Source organism: Pseudocercospora fijiensis (genome assembly GCF_000340215.1).
Source record: "Pseudocercospora fijiensis CIRAD86 unplaced genomic scaffold MYCFIscaffold_7, whole genome shotgun sequence".
Taxonomy (NCBI): domain Eukaryota; kingdom Fungi; phylum Ascomycota; class Dothideomycetes; order Mycosphaerellales; family Mycosphaerellaceae; genus Pseudocercospora; species Pseudocercospora fijiensis.
The window spans coordinates 225,361-248,879 of NW_006921538.1; the positions used below are offsets into that span (position 1 = coordinate 225,361).

Here is a 23,519-nt window from a genome sequence, read left to right on the forward strand (position 1 = left end):
GATACTTTCGGTACTTAGCGGCAGCACGGTCGACTCGGGCCTAATCCCTAGGTTTGTCGTATTAGCCTAGTAGATAGCTAGTGCTATCGCAATTGAAGCACTTCAATCTAGTTAGGAGGTTGCTATAGCTGCTATTAGTCGAGCGGTTAGCGTTATAAGGATACGAGCCCCTTCTACGGCCCCTATTACGGCCTCCTCTATATAGCCGCCGGCTACGGCTTCTTCTACGGTCGTTGTTACTATTCCTATTATTAGCATTATTGTCTTAGTAGGAACCTTAGTTTCCTCCGCGGCTACGGTTGCTACGGTTGCTAGTAGGTCGGATCCTTAATTCTAGTCGTTACTAGAGCTAGACAGCTCGTTTAGCAGTTTCGACTTCGACTATAAATTAAATGCGTATAAGATTAGTCTGTTTAAATACACGGCGGCGGTCCAATTCAAGGACCAATTCCTATCGCAATTTAGGGCGTATTTTAGAAATCCAGATAGAGTCGGTCTTAGCTAGTAAATCGTCCTCGAGGGTCTTTAAATAGGCCTTAAATAAGCGAGCCGATTAATTAGTCTTTTGTTTAGCTCGAAGGTATTAGTCCTAAGCGTATTGTTGCCTTAGTATAGGGTTTCTAAGGGTGTCTAGCATAATAGTCTTATAGTCTTGCTACTAAACAGCGGTCTAGTTATAAAGGGAATCAAAATAGTTATCCTATGTACGCTTTAGGTCGCTATTGATATACTGTATAGCGTATACGACTAAGGAATAGTCGTCTAGTAGCGCTCTTAGTGCGTTGCGCTAGTTGAGCTTATAGTTACGAATATAGTCGTTGTACTGCTTTCGGCTAGAGCTATTAAATACGGTGCAGTCCTTGAGTTTGGCATCCTTCTTCTAGACTAGAACTGATAGCGAGGAAGGCCCTGCTATCGGCTTAGTATTAGTTGTTAGGGCCTCCTAAAGGCGGCGAATCTCGAGGAGATTATCCTTTAGCTATTGTTCTTAACGTAGGGCAGTAAGCCTGTTTTAGGTAGCTTCTTAAAGTCTCGCTACTAGCTAGGGCCTAAAGGCTAGTTAGCTATATCGACGGTTAACAATATTATTAAGAATGTCGTCGATAGGCAATTCTAGGTCGTTACCTAGAATTACAGGTTCTTCTTTAATAGGCTCTCCGGCAGGCTCTTTAGTAGGAGGCACTTTAGTAGGCACTTTAGCGGGAACTGTGCTACTAGCGTTGTTATTGCTAGCGCTACTAGCGGCAGCACGGTTGTTGTTGCTTCGTAATAAGCCGGCTATTATTGTAATAGGAGGTAACACTAATAATATATTATAGGCCCCTAAGATACGGATATAGCGGAATTAGTAGATATCGGCTTAGTGCGATTGACTTAGTGTAATAGGCCGTATAGAAGGCCTTACTTAATAATTGGTACGGTTGTTTCGATAGAATAGTACGTATAGGTCCCGTTCTTCGGGCGCAATATAGTTAGATTAGTCTTATTCGTAGCTATACCGCTAAAAGCTTGAAATTAGGACTATCTAGCTACTACCCTTAAAGGGTAGATCGAATACTATATAAGAAGGGTTATATTAGCAGGTAGATAGGGTAGTAGTAGGTACAAGTAGTATTCGATAGAGAACTAGGAGGAGAAGGAGGAAGGTAGGCTAGTTAGCCTAACGCTAAGCGCTAAGCCCTGCCTAAGGCACTAAGACCCTAGCTTTACTCGAGCTAGTTACATGCTAATTACGTATAGCCTCTAACATTAATAAAAGGGTGCAGTCGTTTAGGCGGGTCGTCCGATAGAGCGGACGGCTACCTAATAAATAGGTGCCTTCTATTAGTATACTAATAAGCCGTATTATTTAAAAGACTACTCGAAACGTTCTTCGCCCTTATAGACGTTTTAGTAAGAGTAGCCTTTAGCTTATAAATAGCCGGTGTTAGTCGGGCTATAGTAGAGCTAGCGGCCCTAGAGGAGCTCGATCCTAAGATAGACGTCTCTAATAAGGACTACGTAACGTCCTTAACATTTAAAGAGCGACCGCGGCTCTCGGAGTAGGCCTTCTAGGGCCTATCCTTCGGTGCTTTACTCTTCTTCCTCGGTACTTCTACTTAAGGGGAGCCTACTATTAAAGGCGTAGTTCCCCTCTTTCGTCTAATTAGTAACGGCTTAAAAGCAGAAGCGTTAGGGGTTAACGGGCGCGGCGTCGGTTAGGTAGCAGCTTAATTATTAACCTCTATTTTACTAGAGATTAGTTTACTACTAGGGCAGTCGGCCGGGAGGTACTCTAGGCTCGTATACCTATTGCGTCTATATAGCCGAGTTAGAGCCTTACTATTAGAGCCTTCGGCAGCAATAGTTTTAGCTCTCTTAGCCTTATTAGCCTCCCGCTTCTCCTTCTTCTTGCTCTTCCGTTCCTTCTTTGCGGTACGTTAGTCCTCGACCTTTTAGGGCTTATCGGCCTAATCCCCTAGATCTTAGCGCGCTATCCTTAGGAAACTTGCTACGAAGGCATTAGTCTCTAACTGTTTGCTCGGACTTAGAGTAGCGTCTAAGTCGTTCGCGGACTTACTATTACTAGTAGTATCTAGCTAATTCTCGCGTAAGCGTCTACTAGCTTCCTTAGATAGACTAGTAACTAACAAATTCGATAAAGATTATTAAATACTCGAAGGCGGGCGTAAAGTATAGCTAAGGCTAGGTCTTGCGTTGCGAGAGTGTTATATTATCTTTATTAATACAACTTTAGAGGCTTTTAGGCGATTCTACCGTCGCTAAGGGGTACTACTAACCCTAATTTCGGTACCCCTTTCGGACGCCCCTAAAAATCTCTTTACTAGGCCCCTTCCGTTACAGCCGGTATTGCCGCTACTACCGCTATACCCGCACCGCGGAGGAGGAGAAAAGGGAAGGAGAGTAGGCCTTAAAGGGCCTCTAGACGCTCCTAAGGGCTCTAGTCTAGTAGGCTTCCGTCGGGGGGTTTATATATAAAGAGCTATTTAGCTAGCGTATTATCCGACCCTCTTAGATAGGCCTAGAGGTTGTAAGAAGGTCTGCTATATATCCCTTAGGTTCTCCGCGCAAAGGCGCTCTTCGTAAAACCGATTATAATAGTAGTATATAGCCTACTATTGTCCTCTCGGCGCTACTAAATAGTAACGAGAATTACTAAAGGTGCCTACCGAAGGGATCTAGTACAGCTTCTTCCGCCTTATCTAATTACTGTCTACATTTAACAAGAAATCCCGAAGCCGAGATCCACAAAGACTAAGAGTGCCGATGCGATGTCTTAGAAGAATAGTTTCGAAATTAGGCTCTAGACTGTAGCCGTGCAAGCTCTAGTCTACGAATGTTTTAGGATATTTAAAGACCTAGCCTTCTAAGACGCCGAGTGTGAGTGACTCTATACATATAGAACGGATAAGAGCTATTATAAAATAACTTAGCGCAAGTCTTAGCGCGCGATATAAGGTTGTCCTATCTAAAACGATACGCTACGAATAGTCGCTAACGGAAAGGACAAGAAGAAGCAAACATCGAATCTTACCTTTACGTCGATACTTGCTTAAACAGAAAGACAGCTTCGTTGCCTCCTATTACGACTTCCTCTCTCGCACTTCTAACTTACTACAAACTGAGAACAAACTAGCAGCGACAATACTACTACTACCTAAAGACGACTTCCTCGCTTAGCTCTAGCCGCTCGACTCGGATACCGATTGTCTAGTATGTCTTAATAAGCTTATAAACCCGTTTACGACAATATATAAGCATACTTGCTACCGCGAATGCCTAGCGACGTAGATAGTTAATCACAATACGTGTCCTACTTGCCGCAACACCCTATACGAGACTATAGAATCTACGGATCGAGAGGAGATCGACGATTTTAAGGATAATAAAGACGAGGAGGAAGTAGAAGAAGAAGAAGAAGAAGAAGCAGAAGCAAACCGTAAAGGCGATATTACCGATAAAGACGACGAAGCAATAAGTTAACTATCGATACCGGCTAGATTGCGCCCTCCTTCCTAGTAAACCGCAACTCTATTATTAACAAGCTTACAAAATACATTATTATACGCGGAGAAAAATCTCCCTTACGTCGGCGAATCCGACCTTATAACTAAACCCTAACCGAAACGGCACTCGCATCTCTCCTATACGTCAAACCCCGAAGAGGAAAATCCTACTGCCTTCACAGCACCGGCCGGCTATTACACGTGGGAAGCAATCATGGAAGCGGTTCGAAAAAAGAAGATAGAGAAACGTAGGACGCGGGGTTCGTTCGGGGAACGCTAGTTAATGCGTATCGGGGAGCGATCTAGAAGGAAGGGTTTCCGAGTTGTTACGATCAAGTGTTTGAGACGACGGATAAGGGGGACAAGTTTGAGGATGATGTGTATGGGTTTGTTGGTGCGAGTATGGAGCAGGCGAGACTTGATTACGATGGCCGCTCGGTAGGCTACTAGCCTTCTTCAATCACGACGACAAAGCTCGGAAAGCTTCATCTCTGTCTATAGATTTGCTTAGGCGATGAAAGAAATGGGACCGGACAAGGCTCCAAAAGTGGTATCTGCACGAGAAGACTTTAGACATGATCAAGATTGAAAATGTGAACAAGTTTGCTACGAAGGAGATATGAGGCAGCTTGCCAACTCTTCTCAGACTTTTTGTTTAACCCGTACTGCTAAGGCTGTAGCGTCCTTTTCCTTTCCATCGCTGTAAACTGACGAGGAAGTATCGTTCTCGAAAACATGAGATATCCACAATCGAACAGGAATGTTTTCGATGAAGAAACGTTCGAGTTCATCGTTGGTCCTGCCTGTAGTTTCGCCGACGCAGAACCAAGAGTATGCGAGGAGGAGCTACGTACGTTAGCAACATGCAGTGAAGGATTGGAATGGTGTAGCTCACTAATGTGGTGCCGGCGTAGACGAAGCCGACCATCGGTCCAAGATTCGCATCGTAGTACATGTAAGGACTTGTGAAGACCATCAACCAGACGGTGAAGAAGAACGTGCCAAGAGCGCAAGAGGTAATTTTGTTTCTGTTTCGTCCAACAGCCATTTCTGATGCGATGGTGTAAGAAAGGGTCTGTAAAGTGTCAGCGACATAGCACAAGCTTAAGGAGGGATTACGTACGCCAATCGAGAAGTTGTAGAATACGATGTTGAAATATGCAAAGACGACAATACCGATCCCAACACCGCGAGAGAAGTTTCCTTCTGCGTCTTTCGCCGTTCCGAGCCCTCCAACAGCAACGAGCGATGCCAGCATTCCAATCGTACAGACGAGCAAATTCGTCCTTCTTCGAATACGGTTGCCAAAAACAACGGATAGGCCAACAGTGATGATCTGTACGACATAGATGATCGTGTTGATGGTGAATGGCTCACCGACTCCGATTGATTGGGCGAAGACTACGCCATAGGTATACCAGAACTGAATACCGTTGATCTGCTGCACGAACATTACTCCACAGGCGTAGAAGAGTTTGCGTCGCTCGACAGGGTCCAAGAATAGTGACGACCAGCTCGACTCCGCTGCCATTTCTCGTTCAAGGTTGATCTGGTCCTCGATGACTTTCAGATCTGTCTCGGCATTGTAGGACGGCGCACTGCGATTGATTTTCTCCAACGACTTCTTAGCATCTCCGCGCCTGTTCTTTGACATGTACCACACTGGCGATTCCGGGGTTATGGTAAGCAGGATCAGCATCGTCAGTGGAAGGATGATTAAAAGTCCCATAGGAAGTCGATATTGAGCGGCGCCATCGATATTTTCAGTCCCTTGGTTCACGCAGGCTCCCACAAATTGTGCGATGGATTGCATGAATTGGAACATCATCAAAGCTGGTCCTCGGATCGCGCTTGGAGCAACGTCTGCAACATACATCAGACAGGTCGCCGTGAACTGCCCAACGCCCAAGCCGACGAAGACACGGCCAAGGTAGAATACGCCGGCGATTCTATAGGCGCAGACTTGCACAATTGCACCAATGATGATGCAGGTGGCAGCACATGCGAAGACAGCTTTCCGGCCCAATTTGTCGTTGATGGGTGCCGCCAGAAGTGCTCCACAGAACTCCCCAACGTAGATGATCGATGCCGATACGGACAAAAAGGTCGTTCCAAGCTCGTAGCTGCCGTCGGCTTCTTGCTGGCCATAGTCGCGGGCAAAATATCTCATGCCCTGGATGCCGGTGTAGTAGATGGTCTGGACGATTTGTGGTCAGTTACACTGTTGCTCATGCAGGCCAGCAGCAATGCAATCTCACATCATAACCATAGCATAATGCACCAATCGTAGCCACCAAGCAAAAGAAAATTGCCCAGCGATGCTCTTTCCAGTTGATGTTGAGGTTCAGGCCTCCAGAGGGCGTTGCTCCTCCCATGATGTGTCAATTTTTGGGTTGCTTGCGGACAAGGAGTGCCGGACGAGCTTCTCAGTAGGAAATCGACATTTTATATGCCCAGAAGCGACTCTGGAATGATTCTCGGGGTCTCCATCTGGAGCTTGGGAGGTCAGAGAATTGCCAAGGTCGAGAAGCGTGCGTTGTTGATATCAGAGATGTCCAAGATTGATGATGGCCCAGTCGGCTCGCGTGCTTGGCACCGGAGATGGTGTCGGGGCAAGATGGCATTGCGAGATATGACCCACAAACGGGCCTATTACCTAGGCCTGCAATCCATCGTCGAGACATACCACACCGCATTCAATGCCTACGCTGCCCAAGATTATTCTGGTTCTTATGGAGCGCCATTTTGAAGATTTGACTCTGCAGGCCTATATTTTAGAACTGCTTATGAGATCGGAAAGCGCAGACAAGTGAGGCTAGATTCTGCCCGCTCTGCCAAGTTTGCCAAGTCTTGTCGCGGCCTTATGTCGTAGAATATGCTTCGGCGTGTCTTCTTTGCATGGTAGTACAAGGCTACTGTAGTTGGCAGGCACTGCCGGTAACAAAGCGTCCACGCGGTGTGGTTGAGATGACGAGCGACGACATAGAAAGGCATGGACTCGCGTGAGAAGGAGTCTGCACGTTGGGGAAGGGAAGCTGATGCACGTCTCACACCATTGCCTTGTGATCTGGATGGCACACGTCGAGACTTCCCCCTTCGTCTCCTCACATATCAGGTGTCGATGTCGTTGTTGTTATATGGCTGTGCGATAGAGATATAGCGAAGACGAATACATTTCCAATGCTCAATGGAAGATGATTTTGCTAAATGCGCAGAATGAGAAATCTCCAGACAGTTCTCGATGTATATATATCAAAACCTCTTCTCGATTTCCGGTCGGGGTATAGGATGTTTTTAGAATTTTCCTGGCCAGGGTGTGAAGCGGCATGCACTCGTCCGCCTTTGTAGGATCGTGGAGTTGCACGGCTCCTACGTCTACTAGAACTTGAACGAAGCGAGAGCTGCTTAGTAGCCTTGCACGAGTGGTACAGTAACCAATCTGCGAGAATTACTTTTAGCTAATACCGGCTAGTATTTTCCGATGTGTTCTCGCGGAGAATAGGCATGGTCGAAGACGAGCAACCAACGCAAAGCTGGATTCGAATTCAGTATTAGAACTTGAAGTGTGTGTGTAGGCTATCACGTGCATAATGCCTTGCAGAAAATTCAGAACCGCCTCAACATAGGTCTCACATCTGCCATCGCCAGTGGTCAGGCCCAAGCCAATCCCGATATTTTGGTAGTCAGCTTCTAGCTAGTCGGCCCTCGTCGCCCGGACCTAGTATACGGCATCATACTTATGCTGGTAGCGATAGGCGTACTCCAACGCAGTCTCGGTCTTTCCGATGCCTCCATCGCCAAAACAAACACACGATTGCAAACAGAAGGATGAGTCAACAGCGTCCCCAAGACTGCTTCCAACTTCTGAGAGCTCCTGCTCGCGAGCATAAAACCGGGCGTTGCGAGCCCTCTTGAGAGGTACGATCGTAGTGCTTTGCTTTCCGGCGATATAGATGTAGCTATACTGCCACAGTCATCGAACTCCCGCAGCATTTCTTCGTACTCTTGCCAATATCTCGTGCTCCGACTCAATATTGCTCTCGGTCGAAGGATGAGGAGGCTGCTGCGCCGAAGAAGGCGGGCGTTGCTTTTCAAAGATCTCCTTTCTCAGCCTGAGTGAAGCCTTGGAGCCTTCGCCATATACGACTGGCATTGAAACGTCTAAAATACCAAGCAGGCAATCTGCCATGTCTTCAACGCGTGTCGTCTGTCGGCCAGACATCCAACGCAGCTTACTGTGTCGCTCACTGGCAAATGTTTGCCCTTCTTGTCGTCCGCCAACACAGCTTCCGGTATTTTGGTGATTGATGAGAGCTCCACGAGAAGCTCTTGTAATGAGCATTCCTCGGGCAGGGACAAGAAAGGTGCATGTGATGGATGTATACTTGATACAAACTGTGATGTATTCAGAAGAAGGGCTAATTCTACAGAAGCCCAAAGATGAAGTGTGCACAGTTGCGGCCTCAGGCATCATGCACGTGATAGCCTATATACACACTCCACACTCTAAGTCACCCCCTTATCGCGTGTATACAGCCAAACAAAGAAACCGCTAAAGCAATAGGGGATTAGGTATAGAAACAACTAGACTACTTTTAGGCTAATTAAATAAACAAATAACATATCGCCGACTTAGAACTAATACTACCTCCGGGGTATTATTAGCAAACTATCTATTTAGTACTTAGTAGCAGGCTAAGCGGCGCTCTTAATCGTAGCCTTATAGTCTACTAAGTTTAACTATTAAACAAAGCGACTATACTTAAGCTTATTAAGCGGCTTAGTAAAGCTATTAGCGATCTAGTCGTATATACTAATCTAAGTAATAGCGATAGTGCTATTAGCGATCTTCTCGCGGATGTAGTAGACTCTAGCGTCTATATACTTAGTATAGCTATTAACACTCGTCGACTAAGTAATAGCAATTACTAAATAATTATCCTCGTATAGCGTAATAGGCTTAATAGTACCCTTATAACTAATTTCCTCTAATAACCGAGCTAGTGCAATAGCCTCCTTCGTACTAGTAGTTAACTAAATATACTCGGCTTCTATAGACGATAGTATAATAAGCGTCTAGCGGCCGGACTTATATAATAGAGGTCCGCTAGTAATAGTAAAGTAGAAGCCTCCTATAGAGCGATAGGTAATCGGATTATTAGCCTAGGAAGCGTTACAGTACTTAACAAAGTTAAGCTCGTTCTTATTCTATATACCTCGGAAGTATAAGCTACGGCTTAGAGTACTAACTAGGTACTTAATAAGCTAAAGAAGCGCGGTATAGTACTCCTTAGTTAGGTTAGAAATGTATCGTAATAGTAGGCCTATAGCGTAGTAAGTATTAGGTCGTGTAATTATAGCTAGCTATAGCGCTTTACTAACACCTTCCTAATACTAAGTCTTAAAGGCAGCGCTAGTAGTATAGCCCTTAGGTATACGCTAAATCGATATCTTAACGTATCGAGGTGCTATTAGTATAGCAGGAGCTACTCGGCCCTATATGCTATACTTCTTACTAAGCCTATTTAAATAGGCATCTTAAACGACGTAAATAGTACGCTAATCGCGGTTACGAATAATCCGCATACTAAGATAGTAGTATAGGTCGCCTAGCTCTCGTATATTAAAACGGTCCTTTAGTAACTAAGCTACTGCCTCTAGTACTAATAGAGTGTAGGCGATAATAATTATATTATCTACGTAGATAACAATAATAGAGCCGCTAACAATGTGTTTGAACACATATATATTAGCTACTATCGGCACGAAGTCTAGGCTCTTTAGGTACTTTCGAAGCTCTTCGTACTATAGTATTAGTAACTGCTTTAGACTATATAGTGCCTTTAGTAACAGACAAACTATAGTCTTACTACTACGGTCTTTAAAGCTATATAGCTGCTCGACGTAGATCTTATACTTATTACCGATAAGCGTATTAAGGAAGGCCGTTAGAATATCGTATTACTTAGCCTCTAGGTTGTAATAGGCGATTAAGCTAAACAGCGCTCGTAGCGTAGACGGCTTAGCGACAGCCGTATAGGTCTTATTATAGTCCTGTCCCTTAACCTAAGTAAAGCTACGGACAACCTATCGAGCCTTAAACCGGCTTACCTTGCTATTAGCATTACGCTTAATAGTAAACACCTATCGACTACGGACAACCTTACGACCTCTAGGTACTTCTAGCCGAGAAACGTATACCTACGTATAATTATCTATTAATAACTTGTATTTAGCCTTATAGGCCTCCTTCTATTATAGCTAGTGTTATAATTCCTTAGTAGCCTTAAAGCTCTTTAGAATTAGAATAGTCTCTTTAGGCTTGTTAGTCTATTCGGCAATATAGTAGGCGGCTATAAAGCCCTTTATATAGGCTATTAGCATGTTAGCAAGGGTGCGGCGCTCTTTGCGATAGGCGCCTATATCGGCTAGGTAACTACGTAATAGTTTACGAGCGCTCTTATTGCTTCGTGTCTTGCGTATAGAACGACTACTAGTCTCGGTTAGCCGCTCAAACTTAGGCAACTAGCTAGGCTTACCTTTCTTAGCCTATAGATAATATACGGGCTGTTCCTCTACTAATTAGAAACTATCCTTATTACTTAAAGGAGGTTAAATAGCCGGCAGGTTATCCTCGAGCGGCAATAGATTAGCGACCTTATTAGCTACCTCTATGTCCTAAGTAGGTTCTTCTAGAGCATCTTCCTATTAGGCTAGAATGTGCTAAATAATACTAGCGGCTTCCTAAGGCGGCGGTGCCCCGTTGCTTATAGAATTGAATAGAGCCGGTATAATAGACTCGAGTGTAATAAACTCGTTCTTAGCTAGGTCGTTAGGATTAGCGTATAGATTTATGCCCTTTAGAAGCAATAGCTTACTAGCCGTCTTAATAAATTAGACATCCTTTAATAGAATAACCTTACGCTAGTTAGGAAGGTAAATTATATATTTTCCTAAGTCTACCGAGTCCTTAGCATAGCTAACTAGCTTACTAACAAGGCCCCTACTATCTATCTTCTTTCTACGAGCTACTCCGTAATTATATACAATAGCAGTATAGCTATAGGCACGAAGATGTTAAAGGCGTAGTTGCTTTCGAGACTAATTAAGCTCCCTAGCTATAATAGTATAGGGGCTAAGACCTTCTAAGGTTCTAGGAGTAATATTAAGGACCTATATAGCAGTAGTAACTATATACGGCTATAGGGCCTTAGGCAAATTCGTATAAAGCATTATCTTCCGAGCGGTCGTATATACGATGTAATTACTAACCTTAGCTAGGCTATTCTAAGTAGAAGAATGAGGTGCTATAACCTGTAGTATAATGCCCTAATTACGAGCCTAGCTTAACAGCTAATTTCCGCCGTATTTACCCCCTCTATCGAGGCAGTAGATTAGAATCGAATAGCTAGTTTATATACGAACGTATATACGATAATCCTTAATAGCTACTATAGCCCCTAACTTTAGTAAGCTAGCATATTCGTATCGATAGGCTAACTTAGCGCATATAAACAATGTAAAGTAGCGCTCTTATAGCAGACTAGGATTAGTAATAGTAACTATATCTATATAGACAATATAGTAAATAGTAGATAGTCGTAGGCGTAGTAGTCGATTATATTCCTTATATAACGTTGCTATACGACAAGCAATACAGTTTCGGAAGTCGGTCTTGTTTCTAGTAATAACAATCTAACCCTTAGCTTCTATTCGTAATAGCTTGCGGTAATAGATATAGCTATATCGTAGATACTACTCTTCTATCGTACCTATTAGCATCCCCTTCTTCGATAGAAGAGTAACAACCTAACCCTTAGGACTAGAGGTAGGTATATGCAAATAGGGGAGACTATTCTTTCGGTATGTCTAAGCAATAGTAACCTTAGAGCCGTTAACGACAGTAAACAGTACACGCTTGTTATTCCGATAGAAACAGCCCTTATCGGCTAGCTTCTTAGTAGATAAGAGTTTAGCAGCTAGACCTAGTATATATAGTGTCTCTAACAACTTTATATTGCTAATACTATGCTCGTTAACTACCTCTATCTAAGCAACGCCTACTATTATTGCGTGCTTTGTATTACCCCTAAGCCGGACAGGGATGCAGTAACCTTTACACCTAAGAAGCAAGGTAGGGTTATTAACTGTATACATACTAGTACTAGAGTCTATAACCTAGTTAGTAGTACGAGTCGCTATAGTAAGCGCTATAGATGCCGCGTTACTAACAGTAATCGCATTAAAGGCGTAGTTGCTACCTAAACTAGGTAACGGTGCTAAATCCGGACGTAGATTGTTACAGAATAAGGGTAGTGTATTTTTAGCAAACAAGCCTTGCGTACTAGGTTGCTATTATTACTATATAGTTAGTCTACGCTACTAATATTGCTATTACTATACCCTCTTCTTCTTAGCCTTCTGCTGTTTACGGCGTAGTCGGTCTTCTTCCTTTAGATAAGGGTACTTATTATAGCAACGATTAGACGGATGCGACCCCTAATAATAGGCGCACTTCTTACGGTTAGACTAGTAACTATTCTAGTTGCTTCTACTACGACCTCGATTATTATTTCCGTTGTTTCCGTAGCTACTACGACCGCTACGGTTCGAGTTACCTCGACTATTACTATTGCTACCTTATAGTTAGTACTAGCGCTAAAGACCGAAGAAGCTATTATACTAGGCCTAGTTTAACTAAGCTACGTTCTTATTAAGCAACGCGCTAATAATATTGTTAAGGGTACTATTATTAATAGTATATTCTAAGGCGTACATTTGCTTACGGCGCATCTACGTAAAAGCCTCGTAGAACGGTACGATTTGTATAATAAACATATAGACAGCCTAGTATTAACTAATAGCTAATTTAGTGTCTTTTAAGGTACTAAGCTTCTTCTTGTATTCGTTATAGAACTTCTCGACGTCCTTGCTATCGTAGCGAAGGGTAATATAGTCCTAGAAGAGCATAAATTTAGTAGACCTACCTTTACTAGTATACTTCTTTTATAGATAATCCTATACTACCTTAGAGGTATCGAGTCTAAGCAACGACTACTAGATCTCGGATACATAGTTAGCGAATATCTACGTACGCGCTAACTAGTCCTTTGCCTCCTATTTATCTTAGCGGTCTTTAAATTCTTCCTATATCTTAGTAGATAATAGCTTAAACTCGGGCTTTAGATAGGTCCCTTAGATATAGCGCTATACCTATATGCCTTTAAGGGTACCCTTAGCGGCATAGGCCTATGCTAGATAATTCTCCTTATTCTTTAGCTTAGGGATGTTGCTTATATAAGCGTTAGAAGTTGTAGGGGGAGCTATTATAGATAGCGACGGCGATATTAATATAGAAAGAGACTATAGACTTAAGTAGAGGTGTAATAGCAACTGTGTATTCGATAGGTACGTAGAGAGGTAGAAGTTCTAAGTACGGAAGAGGGCTCTCGTAGTATACTAAGTCCGCTTTATCGATGCCTTAGGCTCTAACTCTCTAACTACTCCCTTATCTACAAGTCGTAGAGCCTGCGATATAGTATCGCTATTGCCTTGTCTAATATTCTATCTACTACAATAGTAGATTATATAAAAGAAGTGTACCTATACGCTAATTAGTCCCTAGGATATTATACAAATTAGTCTCTTACGTCGGTAATACGCCGGTTACTATATCTAATCTGTACTTCTATCTATAACTCTAATCTAACCTGCGTATCTATGCCCTTGTAATAATGCTTAGTAGGCGAGTGCAAGCGATAGGCTACGGGGCGTATAATACTATACGTTAGAAGGGTCGATCGATATCGATAATAGGTAACTATTACGGAGGTCTCGGAGGTATCGATCGATTGTTAATTACTAAGCGCTATTGCGTAAGTTGAATCGGTAATGTGCTTCTACCTTCTTTGTAACCTTCTTTAGGTATAGTATGCGCGGCTATAGTAGTCCTTCTAGTATATCGATCTGCTACTTTACTAGGTATCTACTTCTAGGCGTAAACTTTTGCAAGTGCTTACGATAATAAAGGCCCTATAGTAACTTAGTTCTATCGACAGTCTATAACTCGAAAGCATTGTCTATATTATCGCTTAATTGTTTAATACGGAAGAGGCTAGTCTAAGATAGTTGCTAACTCTTTTAACGGATTAACTAATTCTTAAGAAGAACGAGATTACTAGGTCTAAGTAGAGGCTATGTATTTATTAACCGATAAAGACGTCTAATACGCTTAGCTAATGCTGCCTTGCTACGGCGACGCACTTCCGAGTAAACGCGATACCGGGTTGTAAGGTACTCTAGTATATTAAAGAGGCTAGTATATAGCACCTTTAGCTACTAACTCGTAGTAGTAGCGTTAACGTCGATTTCGGGCTTATTGTTAATTAAATCAACTATTGCTGTATTAGCTTCTTTAACGCCTTTTAATGCGTTAATCAATTCCTATCGTTATACGGAAGGATAGAGATCGGCCTTATTACTAAGCTCTTCCGGTCGGAGGCCTAACTTAATCTCCGTAGGTAAATATCTAATACCCTCGATGTGCCTATAATTGGCATGCCTTATTGCCTTAATAGCATTAGTAACCTAGCCGCTAAGTTGCTTAATCGGGTATCTATTTAGGTCTATTAAGTAACTATTGTTGTTACGCTTAAGTAATCGACGAATAACTCGGTTTAATATTTCTACGGAGCTAGTAAGTCGCTTACTTCCTATAGGCCCTAGTATTGCGTAGATGCCTCTATCCTATCGAAGGTGCTCTATTACTATTATAAACTTAGTGCCGGGGTTATAGAATACTACTATAGGGTCCGTAGAAGCGTCGAAGACCTTATCTAGTGCTATATATATAGTCTCTGTTTCCTTATCTTCTAATAGCTTTACCTCGCCGAAGCGTAAGAAGACATCTACGACTACGAGCAAGTATCGATACGGCTTCTTACTAATTCTAGTGCGTTCTAGCGGGAACGGCCCTATTAGATTAATCTCGACAACCTTACTAGAATACAGTACGTAGAAGACTTTATATAAATGTATCGGGTTTGCTAGTCTCTAGAGTACGCAGTAGAAGTAGCCCTTAACGTATTTAATAATGTCGCTATATATATCTAGCTAGAACACTCGGTTAATAAGCTTCTAGTAAACGATACGCTTATTAAAGTAACCTACTTTATCGTATAGTTTCTATAGCAATAGCACAATCTCGTATAGTAACAAGTAGGGTACTAGGATCCGTCGCCTATTAATTCGATCCGTAATAATATATCTCTATAAGATGCTAGTCGCTATATAGTATCGATAGCTAGCGGCAATAGTCTTAAAGCTCCTATATACGGCCTTAGTCTAGGTCTAAGGGATCTGTTAATATTTGTAGTACCTTATAATGTCACTATACTATTGCTTAGTAAGCGCTAAGTCCTTATCTAATAGCTTCCCCGGTATAATATTCGGTACCTTGTAACAAAGGTGTTCGTAGTAAGGGTTATAGTATATCTAGCTCGGATCGCCGCTCTTATAGATATAAAGAATCTTATATCCGATCTCTAAGCAATCTAGGATAGGTACTTTTATTGTTGCCTCTTTAGTCGGTTGCTTAGGTTTACTAAAGGATATCTATAGCAACGGCTCTTCGATAGTAATATTGTTAATCGGTAGTGCTCTTATTTCCTCCTCTTACTCCTTCCTTAATCTGTCCCTTACCCGTATAAGTACCTTACCGAGTAGGTTTAGGCCCTAATATTCCCTTATTCTATCGGCCTTATATCCTTCAAACCTAATGCCCTATATTCGATTAGTTAGTAATGCCTCTACAAGTTTACGATTACTAGTACCTAGAAGAGATTCTAGTAGCCTAGGGTTTGCTTTAAACTTTAGGTAGTTGCCTTATTCCGCGATAGCCTCTCGGTATTTATTCTAAATCGCCGGTTACTATCGTAACCCGTATACCGTGCGGCCGAGTAGCTTCTATTTAGTAGGGTTGTTAGTGTTTATAATCTTAGCGGCGGTCTCGAAGTTACGATAAATCTCTGCTTTCCGTATTATTATAAACTGTTTAGCAGTGTTAAATGTAAGGCCCTCGTATTCGATGTTGTTGCTAAGGATATACTATTAAGAAAGGAAGCTATAAGGCTATAGTTGCTAGAAATATACCGGTCCTAGTTGTCGATTAATAGCGTTGCCGTAGGTGTCGTATCTGTCGCCTTTAATGCGAGTATTGTAGGTCCTATAGGTTACGACAACTCGTATATTGTTAGTATCGACCTCCTCGTACGTAGTATTGTTCTTGCTTGCTAATTCGATGCTACTAAGTATATATTTCTCGTATCTCTCCCCTCTATCGAAAAGTTTATTTAACGTCTCGTTAAAGCCTCCTTTACTATCTTTCTATATCTATAAGTTATTATTATTATATACGTCTAACTCCTTCCTTAGTTCGATAGTCTTAGCGTTAAGGTCCTGTTTATTATCGTCTTCGAAGATCGTATAAGAGAGCGTATCTACTACTACGTTACGAGGGCCTTCGATATACCTAATACGGATATTATACTATCGAAGGGTGTCTTGCTAGCGTACGTAGATCCTATCTGCTTAGGCGTTAATAAAGCTAGTAATAGGCTTATAGTCCGTATAGATAATAGAAGTAATAGGTCCTTAGAATATATAGGTATGTTTGCCGATAAAATAAACGATTAACTTTAGTTCTCGCTTATAGGTACCGTAGTTACGTTCGGTCTTACTAAAGAGATAGGTATCGTATAGGATAGGTACCTATTTGCTAGTTGTCTTACTATTATAAGTAACCTCCTACCTCTATCGGATAAAGTAGCCTATACCCTTAGTAGAAGTATCTAAGTATATCTTATACGGTAGTATTAGGTTATATCTATACTATTCTACTACGGATACTACCTGTTTCTTTACTAGGTTAAAGCTTAGCTAAGTAGCCTCGTTCTATTGCTAATCTTCTAGGTTGTCGCTTATTAGCCGCCGAATAGGTATTATAACCTCTCCTATATTCTTAACGTATTCGCGCGTAGTATTAACAATACCGTTAAACCTTCGTACGTTATAGGCGTTCTACGGCACTAGCTAGTCGAGGATCTTCTATACTCTTACTAGTTTTAATGCCTTACGTCTACCCGATTTGTATATATCTCTAAGCATCTCTAACTTATTAAAGCTAATATAGACTTTCCGAAAGGATAGCTTTATCTTTACGAATACTAAGCGAGGGAAGAGGTAATCTCGGATAAAGGGCTATTAGGCGTTCTAGTCTCGGTACGCTAGTAAGATATCGTCGACGTAAACGGTTATATATAGTAGTTACTATTCTTAGTCTAAGCCGACTATAGTATCGACGGCGATAAGTAAAGGTTCTAGCTCCGGTAGAGGTATTATTCTAAAGGCTACGTTACTATACTTATTTATAGTAAAACTTAAAGATCTAGTACCTATTAGTATACGCGTTAGTTAGAGCTATCCTATCGTAGGTATATAGAAGGCTAGTAGGTGCCTATTAGTAGGGTAAATCGATATCGTCTAGTATACGTCTTTAATATCGAACTTCGAGAAGTACCTATAGGTCGGATTACTAAGGAACTCTTAGCTCTTCTTTATTAGCTGTATTTGTTCGCCGCTCTCCTACTCCTATATATAGTAATAGTTAAATATAAGGCGCGGGCGTAGTTTGCCTAGCTTAGTAACGATAACGTAGTTAGTATTCTATTTACTAATCTCTCTATTAGCCGTTACTATACTCTTAAAGAGGCTATTCTTAAGCCCTTCTATTATATACTTAATTAGCTACTATTCCTTATTAGCGCTTATTCGTTTCGGCTTAGCGCGGAAGACCTATATACCTTCTTTTAGGATAGTACGATACTATATTAGGTCCGTAGTAGGTCCGAGGTCTCCTTATTTAAGTACCTCTAGGTTACGATAAGTTTATAGAACTTAAAGGACTTCTAGTATATCCGATTTAGGTATTAATAGACTAAGCTTAATCTCCTTCGTACTAATCTATTCCTTTAGTTCTACGAGGCCCTTACTTATATCGATCTCTTAGCGCTTAACTCGGCGTATAACGGAGTATTTCTTAGTAGTCTCGGCGCCGATACTATTATTTTAGATTATATAATTATCGATCGTCTCTAGTAACTAATAGCGGAAGTAAAGGTATTCGGTACTATAGCGGTAGGTTGCTTCGGAAACGTCGTAGTACCGCTTAGGGTAAGGGTTAGGGTTAGGGTTGTCGCTTACGTAATCGCCTTTTGCCTCCGAGACTTTATATACTCTAAATAGCCTAATTCTTCGAGAGATGCTATTATTTACCTTAGGGTATAACCCTAACCCTAACCCTAACCCTAACCCTAACCCTAACCCTAGTATCTCTTTAAAGCTCTCCTTCTATCGTAGCTCGGCGCTATTAACGTCGACGCTATAGTTAGTATTTATATTAGTACTAAGCCTTTTCTTATTATACTAAGGACTTAATAAAAAGCCTAGCCCTTCCTACTAGTTACCTTTATATTACTAAGGTCTATCTCTTCTAAATTACGGTTTAGCTCTTCTATATCTATATTATCCTCTTCCTCCTTATCGCTACTACGCTCTTCTATTTCTTTTACTTCTTCTAGACTTATTAAGTCCTAAATATCTATTATAAACTTCGGTAGGTCGCTATACTTTAGTATTATCTTAATACGGACGACCTACTCTCTAATACTAGTATCTCTAACTTCTATAGCTCTATCTTTAATACGTAAAATAGCGTTAACTTAGTCTAGGAACGCTAAACTAAGAATAAGTAAGAGGTTGCTACGTTCCTTAGGGTAGTAGATCGCTTATATATCCCTTTAAACGCCTCTAATATCGACGTAGAAGGTCGAGAAGTATATAATACTAACTAAGCCTCTATCGGCGACCTTTATATTAAGTAACGGAAAGCTAAGGAGCTTAACCGAGTAGAGCTATAGCTTTATACCCTTACGGAGGTATAGGTAGATAACGTTTAAATCTAATCCTTAGTCCGTAATATACTAGGTATAAGGTACTTATACCTCCCTTCCTCTCGCGGCGTTATAGATCTTAATAGGCAATAAGTAGGCCTTAGTCTTTAAGTCCCGCTAGCGCTAGCTACTAATGCTTACCTATATCTATACGGTAATACTATTACTATTACCGTTAATTGTAGCACTTAGGCTAACCTAGTACTCCTTTATTATATCTTCCGCGGTAACTATAGGCATTCCTTTACTAAGGCCGGTATCGGCTATAGTTAATAACTAGATAGCCTTTATTACCTCTATTATAACGGTCTCTAGTAGTACTATCTCGTATAACTCCGTAACCGCGATACTATTATTCTCGGCTAATTCTATTATCTCCGCTATATCTTCCTCTTCGGCCTTCTTAGCCTTACGCTTACCTACTTTACGGAAGCGTAGTTACGAGAAGAGGTACTTATATTAGTTACGGAAGAACGGTAACTACTATATAAGCTATAGGATTAGTAAGCGGATCTCTAGGTTGCTAAGGACCTTCTTTATATTAATCGGTAGTTCGTTAAAGAGGCTATTAATAGGCTTTATAGGCTTAGCGCCTTTGTCGACCTTCGAGGTATATACCTTTATAGGCTTAATAACCCGTATAGTTAGGATATTTAGTATATCGGTGTCTCCGTTACTCTCTTTATTATAGTAAACTCTCTTATTCGTATTACTAGTAGGCTCGGTAGGCTCCCTATTACTATATCCCTTAGCTTTATTCGTATCGACGTCTTAGCTCTAACTCTTCTTACTAATAGTAATAGCGGCAAGTAGCTCTTCTAATATCTTCGTACTATCCTAGTTTAGTAACACTTCGATATAATAAGTATTTACCGATAGCGCGTTACTATTCTACGCGTCGTTTAATAGTCGATCGCTTAGTAGCGGAGGCCTAGGAGGAGGTATTCTACTATAATCTCGATCGCTACTATAACCTCTACGGCTGCCTCTATATAAGCTATAATTCCTACGATTATTACTATAACCGCTACTATATCTACCTCGATTGCCCTCGCCCCGATTAGTATCTAGATTCTTAGTAAAGAAATCCTTTCGTTGTTCCTATATAAGATATATAAGGAACCTACTCTCCTATAGTATTAGTCGCTAATCTTCCGTATAGATATTGTTACGCTTAAGGTATCTACGCTAGCCGTATCCGTAGTATAGTAGATTGTTAAACTTATATCGGTACTAGATTATGCTATTAATATAGCTATTCTAAGACCGGGTTAGGTCGACGTCTCTATTACGCTTACGGCTACGGCGTATAGCCGTATAATAGTACTCTAGTATTAGGTTGTTCTCGCTATAACCTAGTCCTATATTATTACGTAGAGCGCGTAACTAGAAACCCTAGCGTTACTACTACGGAGGTCCTTATTAATACCCTAGTTGCTAAGCTTACTATTATAGTAGCGGCGGGGCCTAATTCCTCGGTAGTATATATAGGGAGCGCTATTAAGAAGGTATCGGTAAAGGTAAGGCGTAGTAATAGTAGCCGTTACTATATTAATATAGGTAGCCCTACTAATCCTTAGCCTCTAGTAGAGTTAACTATACTACGTTAGTGTCGGCATTATAAGACTCTATAGCCTCTTAGTACTTCTTTAAACGTTAATTAAGCTTATATAGTAACTGCTTGCCGACCGACTAATACGTAGCAGCCTCCTTTAGCACTTCTATATACTTATGCTCTCTCTACTCCTTCTTAGCCTTCTTCTTATCCTTAATAAGGCGTTAAGCTGCCTCCGCCTCTATTAATGTTGCCTTTAGGGTAGACTGCTTCTTACGCTATATCTCGGTACGGAGCTTCTTATCCGCGAGGCTATTAACGAACCCCTTAATAGCAATAGTAAGAATAGTGCGCTTAGTACTAGTAGCGGTGTTATTATCTTTGCCGTTTGCCTAGCGGAGTAGGACTGTGTAGCGATAATAATATTCTCTTAAGTCCTTATCTTTCTTCTATACTACTTCCGTAAGTGCTTCGATAGTCTCGATAGAGTTATTAGCTAATAATACTATGTTTAACTATTTCGTAAAGAACCTGTCTTTAATAGTCTATATAGTAATCGCTATAGCGTTATTAACGTAAGGTCTCTATACTAAGTCTTTTAATTCCGTATTTACCTAGCGTACTACCTTACCCTTTATCTATATATTAAAGTCCTTATACTACCGAACTAGGTCGGCTCTGCTATTGACTTAATCCTATTGCCGCTTAAAACGGTCCTACTAACGCTCGGCATTACCCTTAACTTCTTCGCTAACAAATATGCTAACTAGCTCTAAGTTAGCTACGCTAGTCGCTATGTTAGGTACTAGTAGTAGAGGAACTAGTAGACTTCCTAGTAGTAGTATTTGTAAGCGTAACGATAATGTTAATAATCCTAATAAAGAAGGAGGCCTATTGCCTTACTTCTAGGGGGAATTAGGTAGCGAATACGGCGGTATATATATCTTAGTATTAGCGTAAGACCTAGAAGAACGCCGAGAGCCTTTTCTAGAAGAGGGATAAGACCGTAGTAATTGCGGACGACCCCTTTTACCCTATAGCTCTTTATACTAGTATAATAGGAATTTTCTAGTACCTACGAGTTCCCCGAATGCTCCCTTTAGGTATCCTATATTACTCTCTAAGAGAGACCTTTGCCTCGCTAGTCGCTATCGTCTCTAGAACTCCTACTCCTACTTCTTCTTATCTTCGGCCCGTAGGATCTTATATTAATATCGGTTTAATCTATAGACTGCTCGGAATTTGATATAACCTGCCCTACGGTACGGGCGATATAGATTAATCCCTAGTAGAATCCTATTAATCTCCTTGTCGCTATAGATCTACTCCTTTCTACTAGCTTGCTTCTATAATAATAGGGAGCTTGCTAAGGTTCCGGAAGAGGCCTTTAATGCCTTTAATACTAGACTCTACCGGTAGATAGTCCGTTTAATGTCCTCTTCGTTCCGATCTCTCTTACTACTCGTACGATATAGTATTTCCGTAGGATTGCCCTAACTATAAAATCCTTTGAAATTGGCAATCTTCTTAGCTAATTCCGGGCTCTTAAGATCCTAACTAGTATGTTTCTTCCTTACGATCTTCTATATACCCTTAATATTATTCTACTTATTCCTTCCTTCTTCTAGTATACGTAGCCTACTTAGACCGCCTATTAGAGCGGGTAGTTCTCGATATATCGGGCTCTTTAGTAGGTCGTTACTATACGCGGGTAGGCTCGGTAGGTAATTTCCGCTTACGTAAAGCCGCTATCTACGCTAATATAGGGCCTCCTATATGTCTTATACTTTCGGTAGGGAAAGTACGGACATATACGTATATTATTAATGCTAGATTCGGAGTCTCCTATGTGTAATGCTATAGGGCAATACGTGCGCCCGGTCGATACTATTACTATAAGATACCGATACTAAGTAATAATTACTATGCTATTACTAATAATGCTATTACTAATACTATAAGTGCTATATTCTAATGCTATATTCTAATGCTATATCGTCTTGTCTTCTCGCTTAAATTGTATATACTAAACGCCTATTGCTATGCCTTAAATCTATACAAATATATCGCTACTGCTATACCTACTAATCTATACCGATAACTATTATACTTTTAGGCCCCTTACTACTCGCTAGTAGAGGTATAATAGTAACTATATATTCGATAGGTACGTAGAGAGGTAGAAGTTCTAAGTACGGAAGAGGGCTCTCGTAGTATACTAAGTCCGCTTTATCGATGCCTTAGGCTCTAACTCTCTAACTACTTATTTTAATAAAAGGCCGCTAATAGGCGCGCCTATATTCTCGTATAGCGGACAGCTAATACTAAAAAATTATAGTAGTAACTCGAGTCGGACTAGTACCTACTAGAATACTCGAGAGCGGCGGCGACGACAATATTAGTATTAGTGCAATTTTTAGTAATAAGCGCTAGCTACGTAGTAGTCGGATAGACTATTAGAAGTATTAAATTGCGTATTAGAAACGCAAGGGGCTTATAACTACTTAATACAAACTGTAATGTATTTAGAAGAAGGGCTAATTCTATAGAAGCCTAAAGATAAAGTGTGCACAGTTGCGGCCTTAGGCATCATGCACGTGATAGCCTACATACACACTCCACACTCCAAGTTGTATTCGGGCAAGTTTGGTGGATCGATCATACCTTCGCACCTCTTCACCTGCCACAAGAGGATGCACTGTCACGAGCATACAGCATTGTCCATGAGAAGAAGACTGACCATGTTGCTCCCGCCTCATTTGCCGAGAAGGGATCGGAGCAGGCTCCGCCAATTTTCTTTGACTTGAGCACTGGCCATTTCCAAAGACACACGAAACGATAGAATACGAGGAGTCTTTGTCGAACAACAACAACAACAACAACTCGTGCCATTCCACCCTCTATAGCCTAGGCACTTGTACATGGCGGCTCTGCGCTGTGCCTCCAGAT

General features: G+C 41.4%; 4 protein-coding genes across 4 annotated transcripts; 1 reads left to right on the plus strand and 3 right to left on the minus strand.

The window, feature by feature from the left end:
* Window positions 1-4,612: 4,612 nt before the first annotated feature.
* On the minus strand, window positions 4,613-6,403 carry MYCFIDRAFT_58653 (uncharacterized protein). Its single transcript, XM_007930680.1, has 4 exons — window positions 6,266-6,403; window positions 5,131-6,204; window positions 4,903-5,082; window positions 4,613-4,853 (listed from the first exon to the last, which is right to left on the minus strand). The coding sequence occupies exons 1-4, from the start codon at window positions 6,380-6,382 to the stop codon at window positions 4,650-4,652; spliced, it is 1,575 nt and encodes a 524-aa protein (XP_007928871.1). The 5' UTR covers window positions 6,383-6,403; the 3' UTR covers window positions 4,613-4,649.
* A 390-nt stretch (window positions 6,404-6,793) lies between these two features.
* On the plus strand, window positions 6,794-7,701 carry MYCFIDRAFT_176868 (uncharacterized protein; the record flags this gene model as incomplete). Its single annotated transcript, XM_007930791.1, has 11 exons — window positions 6,794-6,816; window positions 6,847-6,854; window positions 6,913-6,965; window positions 6,994-7,122; window positions 7,160-7,282; window positions 7,306-7,323; window positions 7,356-7,364; window positions 7,409-7,429; window positions 7,510-7,555; window positions 7,583-7,590; window positions 7,618-7,701. The coding sequence occupies 11 exons, from the start codon at window positions 6,794-6,796 to the stop codon at window positions 7,699-7,701; spliced, it is 522 nt and encodes a 173-aa protein (XP_007928982.1).
* On the minus strand, window positions 7,554-8,355 carry MYCFIDRAFT_204357 (uncharacterized protein). Its single transcript, XM_007930792.1, has 2 exons — window positions 8,244-8,355; window positions 7,554-8,189 (listed from the first exon to the last, which is right to left on the minus strand). Exons 1-2 carry the CDS (start codon window positions 8,347-8,349, stop codon window positions 7,981-7,983), a joined length of 315 nt encoding a protein of 104 aa, XP_007928983.1. The 5' UTR covers window positions 8,350-8,355; the 3' UTR covers window positions 7,554-7,980.
* A 7,713-nt stretch (window positions 8,356-16,068) lies between these two features.
* On the minus strand, window positions 16,069-23,462 carry MYCFIDRAFT_176870 (uncharacterized protein; the record flags this gene model as incomplete). Its single annotated transcript, XM_007930793.1, has 6 exons — window positions 16,069-16,082; window positions 23,143-23,151; window positions 23,188-23,250; window positions 23,276-23,380; window positions 23,418-23,424; window positions 23,454-23,462. 6 exons carry the CDS (start codon window positions 23,460-23,462, stop codon window positions 16,069-16,071), a joined length of 207 nt encoding a protein of 68 aa, XP_007928984.1.
* Between the last annotated feature and the right edge of the window lie 57 nt (window positions 23,463-23,519).

Bases quoted from the DNA above. Each gene is read 5' to 3' on its own strand.
- MYCFIDRAFT_58653 (XM_007930680.1), bottom strand. From the start codon at position 6,382: ATGGGAGGAGCAACGCCCTCTGGAGGCCTGAACCTCAACATCAACTGG. The intron at 5,083-5,130 runs GTACGTAATCCC...GACACTTTACAG, and splicing joins TCTACAACTTCTCGATTGGC to ACCCTTTCTTACACCATCGC. The intron at 4,854-4,902 runs GTGAGCTACACC...TAACGTACGTAG, and splicing joins TCTACGCCGGCACCACATTA to CTCCTCCTCGCATACTCTTG.
- MYCFIDRAFT_204357 (XM_007930792.1), bottom strand. From the start codon at position 8,349: ATGCTCATTACAAGAGCTTCTCGTGGAGCTCTCATCAATCACCAAAAT. The intron at 8,190-8,243 runs GTAAGCTGCGTT...AAGACATGGCAG, and splicing joins ATTTGCCAGTGAGCGACACA to ATTGCCTGCTTGGTATTTTA.